Genomic DNA, 18,468 nt, shown 5'->3' with positions numbered 1-18,468 from the left:
CTTTGAGAACCACTGATATATAATGTACTGTCCCAAATTTCAGTCATTTTCATAGCATCTTGACTTTTTTTTTTTTTTGCCATACCCACATCTACTGGATTTATTTAATGGCTTTGTTCAAACCGATCCATTGTTTTTTAACTAAAATTTATTTAAAGAGGAAACTTATATATCTCCTATAAATGGGAAACCAGTACCACTTCCCCATAAGTGGAAAGTTACCACAAAAATAAATAAGCAATGAGTAACTTACATTAAATATTAAAAGGTTTATCCATGAACCATCTATACTCATCTCTGTGTGGCACTCTTTGGAAAACACTAATTCAGAGAAGCAATGACAGTGATGACAGCTAAATCCGATGTACCACTTAATTTATGTTAACACATTTAATCCTCACCATTGCTGTCAGAGATAGACAGTATCATTAACATTTTTTAAAAACATAACGTTTAAAAAAATGGAAGCACAGGGAAGTTAAAGAAGTTGCCCAGTATTCCACAGGGAGTAAATGGCAGGGCTGGGATTTGAACCCAGGCAGTCTGGCTCCAGAGTCCAGGATGAATGCTGTGTTGGCCAGTAGGAAACCTGGATTCCTGTCCAAGTTCTGCCTGAAGTTGGCAGTCGGACATGTCACTGAACCTTACTGTCCTCATCATTAAAGTGAGGGAGGTGGGATAAATTAGGGTGTGGACGTTTACTTAAATGGTGGGTGCCTGCCGGAGGGTCCAGGCAGGTAAAGGAACGGTGGACTGAGTGTAAGGAGATAGGAACGGTGGGGTCAGTGGCAGACTAGAGAACTTGCATCTCATCTAAAGAAAGCAACCTCTACTCAGTTTCAACTTTTTTGTTTTGAGGGATTTTTTTGTTCTCTTTATTTCCCCAGATAACCCTTTATTTTATTTTATAAGAGAAGATAGAAGTCAGAAGACTTTGTGTAAAGTTTCCCAATTGGTTTTTTTAAAAGTAATTAATTTTTGGCTGCATTGGGTCTTCGTTGCTGGGCACGGGCTTTCTCTAGTTGCGGCGAGCAGGGGCTGCTCTTTGTCGCAGTGCACAGGCTTCTTATTGTGGCGGCTTCTCTTGTTGCGGAGCACGGGGTCTAGGCATGTGGGCTTCAGTAGCTGTGGCATGTGGGCTCAGTAGTTGTGGCTCGTGGGCTCAGTAGTTGTGGCTCACGGGCTCTAGAGTGCAGGCTCAGTAGTTGTGGCGCATGGGCTTAGTTGCTTTGCGACATGTGGGATCTTCCTGGAGCAGGGGTCGAACCCGTGTCCCCTGAACTGGCAGGCGGATTCTTAACCACTGCGCCACCAGGGGAGTCCCAAGTTTCCCTTGGGACTTACAACACTTGGAGAGGCCAGCCATACACATAGGCTGGCTGATACATGACTTCTTGACCAGAGGATCTCCTCTGACTTAGAGGAGTCTGTGATTGAGTACGCTGTTATTATGCAGTGGGAGAAACAAAATCCAAACGGCGGAAATGGGCAGTTTGAAACAATGATGAAAGGGGATATGGACTTAGAAAGTATCCCAACGCAGCCTACATAAATATTGATTAGGCTCTGGGTTAATTGAAAAGCCAAAGTGCATTAATAGAATAACAAGGTGTATTTCTTTGTGTTCCTTTTGGGTTGCATTAGAGTAAATCAGCGGTATTTATCCAGTGCTAATTCTCGGTTTGCAGAGCGCTAATGTAATCATGAGATGAGCTTATTGAAATTCTTTTCTTAGACATAGAGACTTGCCCAAGAATGGTGAGTATTAGGAACTTTAGTCAGCAACTGCCTCAGAATAGTAAATACGAACATGTGATTTATGCCATTGTGTGTACAAAGTAATGTTTCCTGAGACATTTTCTATATATATGTTGGCTATTTTGGTTTGGGGGTTGGTTTTTTGCTTCCCCCTCCTCCGCTTATCAGATTTCCTTCTAAATCCTGGCGTTGGACAATGTTGCAGGGCCAGTTTCTCTGTGAATCCACAGTGAAACATACTGGTGGTTTCACAGTTGAGCCAAACTTGGGTTTACGGCTTCTACATGTTTATTTGAATTCCTGCATTTGTTTTTATGCATTGTGTATATATTCAGAAGGTCTGTTTCAGAGAGAGAGAGAAAGGAGGGAGGACTAAACCTGTAGACTGGATCTTGAAAGATGGGTTTATTCATCAATGACATCATAAGGATTGTATTTTCTCTCGGTTAATAAACTATTTGTTTGGCGGGTGTTGGAAGCCAGCCAGAGCTAGTCATGCCATTTCTTGGAAAAGTTCTGAAGCAACTGGTAGTTGAAATGATAATCATTTGATCATAGTTAGAGCTATTTGAAAATAACACTCATCTCCAAACTTGTCTCTTCTAGGGAACCATATTTGGTGAAACAATACCCAGCCTGAATTTTTATTCTGACATTTAATAATCACCATGTAATAGCTATAAAATGCGTAACAACTATAGATATTTTATTTCGAGAGGATGGTGTAGTGAATCTGAGTGAAATCATCCATCGAAATGGTACTTTGTAATATGCCCCGTTGCTTATATAAAGTATTAACATTTTTTTTTTCTTGAGCAGAGAATAAAAACAGTTTCTACTTTGTCTCCCATTTAGTGGAAGTTCATATTTAATCATGATAAGAGAAAGGATTCCATTACAAAAGTTTTACTTTTCATTTTTGATAGAGTATTTGTTATTTTGCTGCTGCCTAACAAACTCTTCTCAGAGGCAGCTTGGAACTGGATGAGGAAAAGTGAAATTTTAGATCCTACCTTAAAACATTTTTTAAAAACTGAATCCGGGGCTTCTTATTGTGTGAAGCTTATCTTAATAAACCCTTTTTTGTTTGCTTTGGAGTAGAGTGTGTGTGTGTGTGTGTGTGTGTGTGTGTGTGTGTAGGTGGGAGAGAAGGAGGAAAGAGTCATGTTTTACAGCAAAATTAGCCCAAATCACTTGTGAATTCCCTTTGTTTAATAGCTCAGAGACATCTTCCTGTTGTTGTTTGTCAAAAATATTTCTAAGATTTTGTAAGCTTAGGGGTTTTCACAGCTCAGCTTTCTTCAGAAATGTGAAGTAGAAGAAATGGAAGAAGTCAGTTCAAGTTGAAATGTCAAATGCTTCAAATAATTTAACTTAAAACCCAGTGAGATGATCTTCTTAAGCCTTTTCCAAAGAATCTTCGGGAAAGAGAGGCCCTCCTTTGCTCCGTGTACGGATATCTATTAAATATCTTGCTGGATTAATTCTGAGTCAGAAAAGTTGGTCGTTTCCTGGAAGCAATTAAAGGTGCTTGAAATTGAAATTTATGATCCGTAGGAGAAACTTAAGTTTCAACTACTTTTCTCAGATTCAAAGGCTTTCTCCTCACTTGCCCTCTTTGCCTCTTACCCCATACGTATTAAAAGAAAAAAATCAGTTCATTTCTCAACTTACAAAGTTTTTAAGAAACATGAGAATGTGTAAGTTTCTTTCAGTGGGAAGCACATAACATTTATGAAGTATTTCTTTGGGGATTACATCACAGTTTTATTTAATTTTAGGACAAAAGTTAAATTCAATATTTGTGTATAAGCCAAGGGAAAATGTACCATAAACATAGGAATTTGGGGGTGAGTCAGAGTTCCAAGAATCCCAGATTTACTTAGACCATTTATATAGAGACAGACTAACCATTAGTCATCTAGTTCTCACTTTTTTACTTTTGTAAAATTAATGGCACCTAAAAATTAGCTTTCGCCCATGTGGTCAAAGTAGGGAGAGTGAGCTTTGGCAAATAGCATGGCTATTAGAATTACTGTCCAATTTTTGGACATTTTCTAAGCACATAACAAATAAATCCTATAAATTATTCCTCAAGTAGACCACAAGCAGCGAAAAACCATTGAAGTGAAGTGAGTTTCTGAAGGTTCTCTGTCACCAATAAAACACGTTGTCTGCTTACATTAGGTTCAGCCGCTCAGATGGTGTTTCAGATGGGCTTTATTGAAAACGTATCATTTACTTCAGAACCACCAATAATGTTTTTTGTTCTCCCGCCACTACCTCTTATAGGATGAAGTCATTGCTGTTTCCGAAAAGGTGATTGTGAAGCTTGAAGACCTGGTCAAGTGGGTACATTCTGATTTCTCCAAGTGGAGATGTGGCCTTCAAGCTGGGTCAGTGAAAATGGAGTCCCTGGGAAGGAATGGACAGAAGGAAGCTCTGCTGAAGTACCGGCAGTCAACCTTGAACAGTGGACTCAACTTCAAAGACGTTCTCAAGGAAAAGGCTGACCTTGGTAATTATCGTTTGTACTTCTAAATCTAACGTGTGGGCGTATACAGTAACCTACTTTTTTTATTGTAGGTTTTTCTGGAAACCCTGTCATTCATATATGCATATAATTTCTTTAACCTCAGAGGGACCTGGGAATATGGATGGAGAGATGACTGGGGGTGGAAGGGATGGATGTTACCTGTTGAATCACAGGACCTTGTCTGTGTGGAACCCTGTGCTGGGAACTGGGTGATATAATAACACTCAGCGTTTAGCAGCTTCCAGTTGCTGTCAAGGCATAAGACTTAATCGAGGCACCAGAAGTTGAATTAGTGGAGAGTTTAAATATTTGTTCTGAGTAGATGCTATGACATTTTTTAACACCACATCAGAATTTCCTGTTTTACGTTGGAAGGAAGGCAAAGTGAGGAAGAGAGATTGCGCTGCTTCACGTGGAGCAGGAGAAGAGTTTCAGAGCAGGGGAACTACTGGTTCACAGCTCACGGCATAGGTTCCCCAGAGTTTTCAGGGTGTAGTGGTTACCATCAACCATATGGTTTTTTCTTTCCTTCCTTCCCTTCTTCCACTATAGGTTTGGGATTTGGAGTAGTTATTCCGTTTAGTGTTTGAATCCTGACTCTGTTGCTTACTTAGCTGTGTGGCCTTGGGCAAATAATTTAACCTCCAAGCCGCAGCTTCCCCATCTGGAAACCTGGAAACTTTTCAGGGTCACTGGGAGACGTAAGCTACAAAGGGGGTAGCACAGTGGCTGGTGTGTACTGGTGTATGGAGAGGAGCGCCATAATGAATTCTGTTGCTTTTTTCTCGACTCTCTCTTCTCCAGTGACTTTTTTGTGTCCTTTCCTGCTTGTTTTTTTTCCTTTGTAACTCCTTGTGGCATTCACTGACTGACTTTCCTAGCATTGCTCAAGACCACAGTTGTTGACCTCTGATTTAGACTACTTATTTCCTCTTTAGGCAAAGAGGAACTTCACTTTTAACATATTAAGGCATCTTTTTCTTTCGTTCTAGCACAATGCTGATTTTCATAGCCCAGTTTTATGCCTTAATGTAACAACTTCCTGTTGGGTTTTTTTTAACCTAGATTTTAACTACTACAACAAACCTAGACTTTTTATTTTAATTGGCATAAAGAGACTGAGTAACACCCGTAACTGACTTGTCTTTCGTGTGATTCTGGTTTGTGATGAGCTGTGCTGTGTTTTGGGAATAGCATTAATATTTTCTTTTAGTTTAACAATCAACAGTTTCCTGGCATCTTTTGGTAGATGTCAGGCAGCAATATTTTGGTCATGGTGGCCTGATTGTCATGTGCCCATTTAGAGAAAATTATTAATCTAGTGGTTTTCATTTCAAAATTAAAGAATTTTTTTTTTAATCATCTTCCTATACAGGCTGTTAACATGGCCAATTTTGTGAACACACCATGACTAGCCTTCTGACATGTGGTAATGCTGAATAATACAGCTGTTGTATTACTTGCCTAATATATGATCTAAGTTGTATTGCTATTGTCTTATGTTTTCCTTAACATTAAAACCTTTCTTCTGTTTGTTTGATTTTTTTTTTTTTTTTAGTTATGAAATATACTGTTACTAATAAAAAACTAAACAGGAAACCCATGGGGGAACAAAAGGATGTGTAGATGGTTAAGCTTGATGTCATGCATATAAACAAGAGTATTTATAGAAGAGTTGTTTTGTATTTAAAATTGATAGTTTATTAATGAATGAAAAGAAACCCAGCCTCTTAATTTCATCAAAAGATTTAGAGGTTTTGATCTTCCTGAATTCTAAAAATGTCCATAATCGAACTTTTTAATAATTGATTCCAGAAGAATTTGGTTTATAGTGAACATTCAAAGTACTTAGTGGTTTTTAACTCTTGTTGTTCATTAGACTCACTTAGGAAAATGTTTTAAATAATACTGATTGCTGAGTACAGCTTCCCCAGATTCTTCTTTCGGTAGGATTGAGGCAAGGCCAAAGAACGTGTGCTGATAAAAGGACCTCTAGGTGATTCAGATTTTTTTTTTTTTTCCCTTTGGGTCTCATTTGGGAGACAGCTCTATGAGTGATCAGTGCAGAGGAAGGGAAAATAGCAACAGGAGATTTGATTGGGAAGCTCTCTGGTGACTAAGAAACACCATGTATTTTTTTTTCTTTTCTTTTTTTTTAATGTAAAATACCCCTTTAAGGATAGAATTTGGAGCCTTGAAATTCTACTCAGTTGGTATGAACTGTGGGGAATTTGAGACAAATAGCTTTTGTAATTGGAATGCACACTGTGTTGTAATAATGTGGAAAGAGAAACAAAAACTTTCCTTAATGTAATGAGTTTCCATTATCTGCTTGATCTAAGGTTTACAAGCCTACATTGTGAGGATTTATATTGGGGATATAGGGGATGTCATTTGCTGTGTGCATTCCTGTCCCAGCAACTTTCTCTTCAACCCCTTCCTTTCTCTGTCTGCAACATCAAAATATTTGTTGTCTGTACTTTTCTTTCTACACAGTGGTTTTCTTATCTCCCTTTCTCTTGGCCACACTGAAACCACTTCCAGTACCACATTGTTAATGGAAGTTCACACACTTATTAGGTTTTTCCTTCTGTAAAACCCTTCCAACTCCTCATTGTTCCTACCAGGGCAAGAAGATGAACTCTGAGATTACTTAAGACCCTCCCTCTTTTTTTCTAGTGGAAGTAAGCAAAGAATGGAGCCATCTCACCTTTCTGTGGATAAAGTAAAACTGCAATATGTTATCTTTTTTAACTGAATTATTTCATCATGTTAAAACATCAATAATAACAAAATAATTCGGTTGACTCTTAAAGAAGGGATCTTACCATCTAAAAGCTAATCAAAGAACTCTTCTTGCTGAGTGTTTAGGTAGAATAAGTTCCCTTTAATCCCAGTTTGTGTCACTTCCTGTCTCTCTGAATAGTAAAAAAACAAGAATGTTCTCACAAATGTGTGTCTGCCAACAAATTAATACTCCACAAAGAGAAACTCTGCCCCAAATGGCAGCTTCCAATAACTGCTGTGACTCAAATCACAACTCTTTCATTTTTTTTATCCCTTTCCCCTTCAAGGACAATATTTGCGGAGGTCATGTTTGCTTTTTAAAAACCTATGGCATTTTCATTTAAGATGGTAAATGGTGACTGAAACTGCAGCTCTAGATAGTGGGGAAACTAACAATCTTTAAAAAACACTTCTGAGATGTGTGAGAGTACATTCATCCCCTTCCCTCCCCTTTGTCCTTTTCACAGAAAGTTAGTTCAGTATGAAACCGATTCAGATTGTGACTTTACTCAGTGAGACATTTTACCTTTTTTCAGACAGTTTCATACTGACGTTTATAGAAAAGGAAGAAAGAAAAAATAACTATGTTAAAATAGAAGGGTTAAGGAATGTATTATTCATAAGCATAACGAACACAGGAACCTGTTTTTCCAGAAGAATCGGGTTGATTAAATCATTCACTACACAAGCCTCTAGTTATTTATTTTTGTCTTCAGAATTACAGTACTTAGCTTTTGTTATAAAGTGGACCTGATACCCATATTTGGTATGGCAGTTGGAACTAGTCAAATGAAGAATTATTTCATTTTACAAAACTTTTAACAGCTAAGGAATATAAACACTATCAGTTAAACATAGCATACTTGCATTTTTTTATTCCTTGGGCTATAGTTTGAAAAGAAATCAAATTATTTTATATAACACTGCTTCTTACAGAGTTCCTTTAAGTGAAGTATGAAAGCTGCAGTGTAAGCTTTATTGGCCTATAAATATGTCATTATAGTTGGACTACATTTATATGCTTTGGATTGTTGTTTAAGCCAAGAAAATATGTCTCTACAGGTTGACTTTTTATTGAAACCCTTTGAGGCATACAATAGAATGTATTTTAGGCCAAGGTTATTAAAACAGCATTTTCATTTTTTTGCAGCAGACGCGTTGTCAGTTACGCTGCCACAAACTGTCTGTGGATGGGCAGTTTTGAATGGTTTCATCTCCAAATATGTCTCTAGAAAAAGAAAAGATAGGGGAGTGTGAGCTGAAATCAAGAAAAGAGACCAAAAGATGTGGGTGTGGGTGAATTTAATGCTGGGGGTTCCCTCAGGTTCCCTCAGTTCAGTTTCTGTTTCTAAAGTCCCGTCAGATGGAGAAAGAGTGCCTTCCCCTGTCCCTTCTGCTGCTGGGACTTTTACTGTACTTTGGGGAATAGACAGCATGGTGGTGGTGAAGGAGCAGTGGCTGGGAGGTCAGGAGAATCTTGCCTCTGCCTGTCCTGAAGGTCTGTCACTCACGGCACAAGTCACTGTGTGTTTACACCTTCGGGTTCCTCGTGTGTGAAACGGGCCATAGTGTGTACTTTGTGTATCTCGCTGGATTTCTGAGAAGGTCAATGGAGAAAAAAGATCAATATGTGTGGAAGCATCTGTGATACTGACGTCTAAGGTGGTATTATCATTATTACAAGAAGGCGATTCTATATCATAGGGAGCTAGGCGGTATAAAATGAGCTAATTTGTCTCTTGTGAATTTCCCTCATCACATGTTCTAGTTATTTGGGGCAGGGTTTACACTCTTCCTGTCTGCCTCAGTAGAAGGCTGTTATTAAAATCCTTCAGGTTTTTTTATTTGTATATATATTATATGTATATATTTGTATATATTATATATACAACTATATGGAGAAAGAATATAAATATATATTTTTATATGTTTATATAGAGATATGTATTTATATTTTATATAAAGTTTCTCCCCTTACATTCGGTCAAAATAAGCTGGGTCACAAGTGGCCAGTGGTGTAAATGTCTTCTCCAGTACTTTTGGTTAGAAATTGACTATAGTCTTTGCTTGGAAATTCTGGAGGCCTTGTATTTCAAATGGTTGTTTCAACTTCGTTTTGAGTTTGATATGTCAAGCTGCTTTCTGGGACGTGGATACGGGAAGGATTCTCGATTTGTGTTGAAGAGAACAGTATAAATGTCTCTAATAAGAAGTACGCTAAGGTGCTGACAGTTTGTCATAGGAAGTATTTTTCACCAGAGACATCTGATGAACTTCTGAAGATGGAAGACATGCTTCTCACTAAGCCAATCCTTCTCTTCTTTCCTTCCTTCCTTCCTAGATGTAAATTTTGTATGTATATATTAAACAGTCTTCTCAGGGTATTTGTTGTTTATATTTTAACTTCCATTGCCGAGCTAGCTATACTATTTTTTTCTTAAGATAGAAACTTGGGAAATTTTTTGGATGATATATTGTTGAATTATTCTGTTCGTGGATATCATGAGGAATCCCTACAGAAGGGCCTCTTCACTGAAACAGATTTGGCCTCCTTGAGTTCAAAATAGAAATCAGTTACACTTGAGGCTTATCAAAAATTTGTAAAGATAATTTCCAAAGGATTTTCTCACAAGCTCCTCTGACAATATTGTGGTGTGAACCATGCATTCTTTAAAGAATCTAATTCTAGCACAGCGAACACAGGAGAAGCATGCTGTCCACGTGCCAACGTGGCTGTTTCTTCAAGAGGCTGCTTCATTTCATTGTAAAGTGACAGCCCAGAGAACCTTTGACAGGAGCAAGTTCACACTTCCAGGAGTCTGTACCCGAGACATCCAAAGCTTTAGAACAACTTAGTGACAGGCCATTTTCTAAGGATCTGGGAACATAGGCGGGAGATTATTCCATTTCATTTCAAAGTTAAAATTCAGCTTGGCCATGTAATCAAGTAGTTGAAGACTGTCCTAAAATAATGGTAGAATGAACATGTAAAAAGTGTCTTGAGTAAACAACGATGTATGTTGTCTGCACTCAGCCATCTCGGCTACACCTGCTGGAAGGGAAGTCTGTGAAACCTAACCACGTGTGAACCAGTCAACAGCTGGTCATTGATATTGCTGTCTAGATATCATACTGCCATCACTCAGGAAGGCTCATTCCAAGTTAAAACCCTTCCATTTGGAATTTCTGTTGACTTGCAGATCTTCTAGTGTTTCCTAGAGTGATGAACACTTTCTAGGACACCAAATTCAGATCTTTTAATAATGGACTGAAGGTTAGATAGTCAACTGAAGAGAAGTCCATAGAATATAAGACTTTATTCTTACTTTTAGAATTGGAGATGTTGGGGCAGAAGTAAGAAAAAAGTGCAATTGGAACTTAAGTGCTATTTTTAAGTATTCAGGTTACCAGTATTCACCTCCTGGATACAATGTTTGAACAAGGTAAGAAACTCATGCTTTTTGGGGAGCGCTTCATAGAATTGTCAGGCTGGACACTGGTACAGTTGATACTTCCTCTCCCCCTTTCCTTGAAATAGTCCTCAGTTCTGTCCTTATTTGGCTTGTTTTAGCCAAATCCCAATTTTTTCAATTTTCCACCAGGATGTGGTTTCAGAATCCTTCCCCATCCTGGTCACTCATCTCAGGACACACTTTGGTGGTTCTTTTATACCAACTTACCCATTGTTGGAAGAGAGCCATGGCACATGCGTCAGGCTTGGCACCCTCCGGGTAGGAATGACACGGGCAAAACTCTCGGAATCTCTTCCCTGAAGCTGTATGGCCTTGACTTTTCTACTCCTTAGGGCAAAAAGGAGGGAAAAGATGTTATTCAACCACTATACCTCCTGAATTTTAGTTACCTCTGGTTTTGCTTGTGTTTTTTTTTAAACAGTAGTGTTAAATGTAGACTATTATCTAATGAACATCATTGTCAACTAACGTGGCAGGAGGTTTTGTGGCTCAATATCATTGCCGTGCCTTTCAAGTTTCTGCAATTCCTATAGTTGTATATTGTAGCATTTAGGGTAGGACTGTAGTATTATTGCCTCAATAAAGATCCACAGTTGAATACCAGCTTGGTGTCCAGCTTTGTTTAAGCTGCTCTGATCAAATAAGATAAAAGACCAGCACACACGTCTTCCCTAAATTATCATATGTGTTAGTTTAGTTCATTATCATCCTCCTGGACTCTAGCTGTTCTTGCTTTTTTTCATTCTCTGTTTTCTGGTGTATGGCCATACCTTTGATAAAAAAAGACCATGATGGAGAAGGCAACCAACCCATACTTTTGTTTCAGTCTCATTAATAAAAATGTGAATATCACAGTGAAAAAGCTGTGGTAGTCACCATCTGATGGGAAGATTACCAAAGATGAAAGAAATTCAGCTGCGGTCTGAGTCCCTTGCTAATATATATATGTCCCCTTTAGTTTCTGGTTACATACCCGGGGTCTTTTGGAAAAAGTCTTCTAGGCATCCTTGGCTTCTTGCAAGCTCATAAATATCTGGTATTATAGATAGGCACACTTGGAGCAATACTTCCATTTGTATTTGGTGGTAGGAGTCTACTGTGAGGAACAAACCTGATTGGTCCACGTGGTCTGTTAAGCATCCTTGAACAGTGCAACATCGCGCCTCAAATGTGCTTTAAAAATGAAGCTTGATTCAACATTTCCCCTTCCGTTGGAAATGTAAAATTCTTTTCTCCTTTTGTTGTACCTCTAAAATATTTTTCTTTACTTTCCAGCTCTCATCTCTTTAGCCACTGCATGATTACTGACTGTAGGCCATTATTATAGCTGTTATCACGATGGCATCACCTTGGAACCCAAAAGCACATACATCCAACATGTGAATTGATGGGGCTTTTCCAGAGGGTTTTGTGAGCAGGTGTTTGATTTGGGCATCTAGGCTTAATTCTCTTTAGTACTGATGCTGATTCTTCCCAACTGCTCATTTGTCTTTTTTTTTTTTTAACTTTTATTTATTTATTTATTTATTTTTGGCTGCGTTGGGTCTTTGTTGCTGCGCGCAGGCTTTCTCTAGTTGCAGTGAGTGGGGGCTACTCTTCGTTGCGGTATGCAGGCTTCTCATTGCAGTGGCTTCTCTTGTTGCCGAGTGTGGGCTCTAGGCGCGCAGGCTTCAGTAGTTGTGGCACATGGGCTCAGTAGTTGTGGCTCACGGGCTTAGTTGCTCCATGGCATGTGGGATCTTCCTGGACCAGGGCTCGAACCCGTGTCCCCTGCATTGGCGGGCGGATTCTTAACCACTGCGCCACCAGGGAAGCCCCTCATTTGTCTTTTAGAGTACTTGAAATGTGAGGTTTTATTGCAAAACATTAATTTTCCTAAATGTCAAAGATCCACCCCTCTTCTCTCCTCTAACATGATGTGTTTAAGTCTGTAGTTTGTACAGGTCCACTGTTGAGGAAAGCTGAGGTTTGGACTTCTACCCCATTTTAATGAATATATTTATTTAGGACACATTGGAATAATAGTGGGGTTTCAGAAGCTTTACAAGTGCTTCATGCACAGTAGGGGCTGAGCAAACAGTGCTGTCGATTTGGGGTTTTCCTAGTTGCTTTGCCCTGTGTGTTTTCAGTTAGTATGCTGGGATGAAGTGGCCTCTCTTTGTTCTCCCAAATGTGCCTGGCCTCTTTCTTTGGACCTCTCCACTTGCTTTTTAATTTTTTAATCATTTCTAACATCTTTTACACTTCTGACCCTTTAAAAATATTGGCTTTCAGCCAGTAGCTCCCCTTTCTTTGATACCCTCATGCCTACTGGATAAGATACAAATGTTGTAGGCAAGCATCCAGTGAACTGTTCAGTCCCAGCCTCCAGTTTTTTCCTTTTTTATTAAAGATCTTTCATTGTTGTTGTTTTTCTGAGTGCCAGTGTTATCCGTGTTCATATTAGAAAATGTAGGCAATACAAAATGCGGAAAAATTTAAGTTGCTTCTTTTCCTCCCACCCAGAAGTAACTGCTGTTAGCATTTTTAATATCAATATGCCAAGGTATATGAATGAGTGTATAGGTATGAAATTCGTATGCATATCCTTCCCCCCCATTTAAATTTGTACAGGTGTATTATGACAGTGTCTCCATATTATAAAATACTCTGTTTCTTTCTGCCTGCCATAATGTTTCATGAGAGAGGTGTTTCTGTTTGGACATTTCATTTGCTTCTGTTTTCCCACAAACTCTGAAATTCTTGTAACTCTGCCCATGTCCATGACTCTTTCCTCATACGTTTGTAGAGGTGGAATTGGCAGCTCAAAGTGCACACAGAATGTGAAGACAGCCTATCTCTCTCTCTTATCTCCTATCGCTTATGTAAACCTCTTGCTTTAGCCTAACTCGTCTAACTGCAAGCTTGGTCTTCTTTCTCTTTAACCGCGTGCACCCACACCCTGCTCCCCAGCCCTCCCGTGAGTTTTGTATGGCTCATGCCTTTACTCATTCTTGGAATGCCCCTTCCAGGACTCTTACCTGAAGGAAATCTCTTTTCTTTAAGTTTCAGTTGAAGCCCCTGAAGCCCTTGTTTGGCATCCTGCCCAAAGGATTTTCCCTGCTTATGGAGCTCTTATCACACTCGGTGTCTCTACCACCTGATTGAGTACCTGACGCTGTAACTAGCAATATAATGCAGTATCTTTTTTTATATATATATGCTTGTCTTATCTTCCCAGCAACAGTCCTAACTATCCTGTGGGCATTCTGACTTCACAGCTATATTTAGTAGGTTAAGTCAACATGCGACTTTTATGATCAACCTCCTCTGAAATTTCTGGCGTTCTCTGCTCTGCATGGTTAGGACACCTGTGTGGATTCAGTGGTTGACTTGAGTTCTTGTCTGGCACTTCCTAGGACACCCTCTAGTGGAGGGGCTTTCCCATTGGTACCTGGAAAGAGAAGCAACGTACAGTTGGCGCTCCATATCTGCAGGTTCCGCATCCGTGGATTCAACCAACCTTGGATGGAAAATACTCAGAAAAGAAAAGAAAAAAACCCTTCAGATAGTTCCAGAAAGCAAAACTTGAATTTGCTGCATTTTGGCAACTATATACTTAGTATTTATGTCATATTAGGTATTATAAGTAATCTAGGGATGATTTAAAGTGCAGTTGACCCTTGAACCATGAGGGGGTTAGGGTGCCAACCCTCCGCACAGTGGAAACTCTGGGTATAACTTATAGTCGTTCCTCCACATCTGTGATTCCTCTGTTTTCCCAGTTCTGCATATCCATGGATCTAGCCAACCTTGGATCATGTAGTGCTGTATTTACTATTGAAAAAAATCCCTACGTAAGTGGACCCATGCAGTTGCAATCCATATTGTTCCAGGGTCAGATGTATAAGGGAGGATGTGTGTAGGTTATATGCACATGTTATACATTCTATATAAGGGATTGGAGCATCCTCAGATTTTGGTATCCTGGCGGGGTTTCTGGAACCATTCCCCCACGGATACTGAGGGACGACTGTACTTGTGGTATTTAGTTTCTGACTATTTTGGGCTTCATTTGTAATCCTCCATTATAGACTCATTCGAGGAAACTTACTAAGAGAGCTTTTGAACATGCTCAAAGCTAGCTTGCCAGCCTAGGGATTTTTGGTGGTGTTGTAGGAGTTTGTTGTGTGTGGACATTTACATATTAATACTGGCACTCGTTAATTCCTCTCTTCCTCAAGGGAATCTTTTTCATGTGTCAGGATTGTAGCAGTGACAAAAATGTGCAGGGAAATAAACAAATCCAGACTGGACTTGCTCTCCCTTATCTTTTTATTATCATCAGCTTGTTTGTAATCGGTCTTCTTTAGGTGACAGGTGATTAAGGAGATGGTTTTAGCAAGACATCTGATACTTCTTATTCTAGGCAATTGTACTGTTTTAATCCTCACCTCCCTTAAAATGGTTACTCGCTAATCATGGTGGAGGATATTCCCCATCTTCCAACTACTCATTCTACTTCTTTGGTTCACAAGGGAAGTATTCTGTTAGGCTCTACAAAAACAATGCTTTATGCCTGGCCTATTCACTCAATAAGAAATAAAACACTGTTTTCATAGCAGCGCTGATAATAAGGCAGATTTCAAAGCATGATGAAACGTATACTTTTCTAGCGGAGAAAAACCTATAGTTACCTGGCTAATTACCCATCACATGATGGCTGTGTGTAAATACAGGCTTTCACATGTGCAGCCTCTGTGTGGGTTTCTTTCTCTTTTTTTTTTTAAATTGAGAATGCTCATTTAGTTTCCATTGTTTTGTATTAATGTTTTCAATCAAAGATTTAGAAGAATGAGCAAACACAGAACCTACCATATTCGGGTGGCTTCTTTTTGACCACTGTACTAAACGTTTGTGTCATGAACTTTAAAGTAAGACAGACTTGAATTCAAATCCTTGCTCTCTAAGCTGTATCACCTTAAATTTTTTAATTCTGCTTTGTTTGTTTATCTGTAAAACGGCGTTAATACCTGTCTCAGAGGACTGGGAAAGATTAGATTAGATTACATATGGGGGAGCATTTAGTCAAGAACATTGGTTTTCTTTCTTCTTTCCTTTAGAAAAGTAAACCTTGCAAAGTGCTATTTTCTTCCCCAAGAAAGTAAAGTGGACAGTTGCAACCTAAATATAGTAACATGAAGTAACAGGCATGGGCTTCTACTCGTATTTCATTAATCAACAAAGTGATTAATTCCATGGTCATGTTTTCCTTCCAAGAGGTGAGTATATATAATCATACAGCATTCTTGGAAGGAGAGGAAAGTTGGATGTTGGGTGAACATCTGTAATAATCTGTAAAAATCTCACACGTGCCCTTTGGATACTGGTAAATCTCATACAATAATAAAATCTCAGGGTTGATAATCTAGTTACAAAACTCTAGTTATGACATCTTTTCCTGAACTCACTACTTCTTAAATGTCCTCTGCTGAAAATAGTTGACTGTTTAATATTTTCAGTGATTGAGGAAACTCATGACTTTACAGTTCCATTCCATCTTTGATCCATCCCTGTGCTAGACATTCTTTCTTCGGAGGAATTAAATCACAAAAGTATGGTTTATAGTACAAACGACTGTATTAATGATGTACTGTTGTTATTAGTTCTATTCTCGAGACAGCAGAGAACAAATCAAATTTTTGTTCTTGACAGCATTTCAAGTATTTGAAAAAAACTGCCCCCGCCTCCAGTGCTCCATTCTCCAGGTCAAACACCAATAGTCTCAATCCACATTCCTTACACAGCGTGACTGCTGGCTTTCCCACCTGTCTGGTAGCTCTTATCCAAAGACATCTAAGTTGTCCCTGTTGCTCTCTGTGTGTAACTATCTATGTTTTCTATTTAAAGAAAAGGCGATACTTCAATCTGGTTTCCGGCCTTAATTTTACTTTTTATACAAAAAAATTTAAACCTTTCAGAAGCAAAAGTACTTCTTCACCTGCTTTCTGATTCCACTCCTCCCAGAATTAACACACTGCTAATGATCGGTAGTTATTCCTCCAGTTATCTGTGTGTGTATGTGTGTAAATTGTTTTGCTTTAAAAATAAGATCTTACGCTGTGTACAGTATTTAGCAAGTTGCTTTATCAACTGCTGTTAAGTAGCCTAGAACTGTGCTGTCCAGCATGGTAGCCACTAATCACATATAGCTATTTTTTTTTAATTAATTAATTAATTTATTTATTTTTGGTTGCATATGGGCTTTCTCTAGTTGCTGTGAGCGGGGGCTACTCTTCGTTGCAGTGCATGGGCTTCTCATTGCGGTGGCTTCTCTTGTTGCGGAACACGGGCTCTAGAGTGCAGGCTCAGTAGTTGTGGCACACAGGCTCAGTAGTTGAGGCTCGCGGGCTCTAGAGCGCAGGCTCAGTAGTTGTGGCACATGGGCTCAGTTGCTCCGCCGCATATGGGATCCTCCGGACCAGGGATCAAACCCGTGTCCCCTGCACTGGCAGGTGGATTCCCAACCACTGTGCCACTGGGAAAGTCCCACACATGTAGCTACTGAGCCCTTGAAATGTGGCTACTTTAACAGAGAGACTGAGTTTTTAATGTTATTTAATTTTAATTAATTTCAGTATAAAATTAAAAACTAAAGCAGTGTAAAATATTTTTTTGTTAAACATAACTTTATTGCTTTGGTAGGACTACATCACTTTATTGAATATTTAGCCTGCAAATTGGATGTGCTGTAAATGTAAAATAGACACCTGGTTTCAAAAACTTAGCTTAAAAAAGAACATATCTCAATAATTTTTATATTGGTCACGTTGAAATAATATTTTGATATGTTGGGTTAAATAAAATATATTATTGTAATTCATTTTACCTTTTCCTTTATATTTTTTAATGTGGCTACTAGAAAATTTTAAATTATATATATGGTGCACATTATATTTATATTGGACAGTGCTGATCTAGAGAGATTTGGACAGCTGTGATGTTTAGCCAAACCTTTTAAAGTACGTGTCTGGTGTACATTGTCACGTGCGTGCATCCTCTATAAGTGGTTGTGCTTTTGTGTACTTTACTGTACAGTGCTGTATAGAGTACAGTAGTACAGTATCATTATTTCAAGCCCAGGATGTCCGGAAGCAAGCGTAAAAGCAGCAGTGATGTAGCTGATACTGCAAAGTAAGCTAGGCTAACTTTGTTGGAATTATGAACAAATTGGACTTACAGACACACTCTCAGAGTGGAACTCGCTCCTATGTAGGGGACTTATGTAAAAGAATCACTGTTGTACGCACTGAGTGCTGAGGAAGACCAGGGCACTGTATTTGCTGTAGAAGGAAGATGAAGATGAAAGAGACCTAGTCCCTGCCCTTAGGAACTCATGGTGTAGCGGGGTGGACAGCACAACTAGGTTATAAGGTAGTGTTTAGCCAGTGCATAGGTGAAGGTGTAAGCAGAGGGCACTGGGAGTATGGAAGAAGGTTCCTGAGTGGGTCTTGCATGTGAGCAAACTTGTAAATGCTTAAAGAGCAGGGATGATGACCGCTGTTCCTTTGGTAGTGGTCTCGTCTGATTGTTAAATAAATGAGGAGATCCCCATCCCATGTGATCACTGGTCTTCCAGGATATTACTAGGCTTGAAGACGATCGTGGTCATTTTTGGCTTAGATCTTCTTTTTGGAGGGCCTACTTATCCCACTACGAGCTTGGATTTGGTGCAAAGTTGGCTTTCTAGATAGAATTCCTGTGCTTGATGTTAGATGCTGACCTTTCATTGGCTCTAATAAATACCTAGTGGTTCATATCAAGCTTATCTGGTTAGCACAAGAAATACATACTCTACATATCCCTCATTGAAATCCCTAATATTTTGCCAAAGCTTTAGCACCTCCACCCAGAAAGTGTTCAGAGATGCTGAAG

At 39.1% G+C, this 18,468-nt stretch overlaps 1 protein-coding gene across 1 annotated transcript in view; it reads left to right on the top strand.

The window, feature by feature from the left end:
• Positions 1-18,468, top strand: part of ARID5B (AT-rich interaction domain 5B) — a gene marked incomplete at its 5' end in the record, with an annotated part of 189,140 nt that overhangs the window by 26,416 nt on the left and 144,256 nt on the right. The window contains one exon of the mRNA XM_082854706.1: positions 4,051-4,276. Coding sequence (XP_082710832.1) covers positions 4,051-4,276 — 226 coding nt within the window. The remainder of the gene's footprint in view (positions 1-4,050; positions 4,277-18,468) is intronic.

The sequence above is a fragment of the Leucopleurus acutus genome, assembly GCF_964270905.1.
Source record: "Leucopleurus acutus genome assembly, chromosome: 14".
Lineage (NCBI taxonomy): Eukaryota > Metazoa > Chordata > Mammalia > Artiodactyla > Delphinidae > Leucopleurus > Leucopleurus acutus.
The sequence above is the reverse complement of the archived record's forward strand: the minus strand, read 5'-3'. Positions and strand labels throughout refer to the sequence as shown.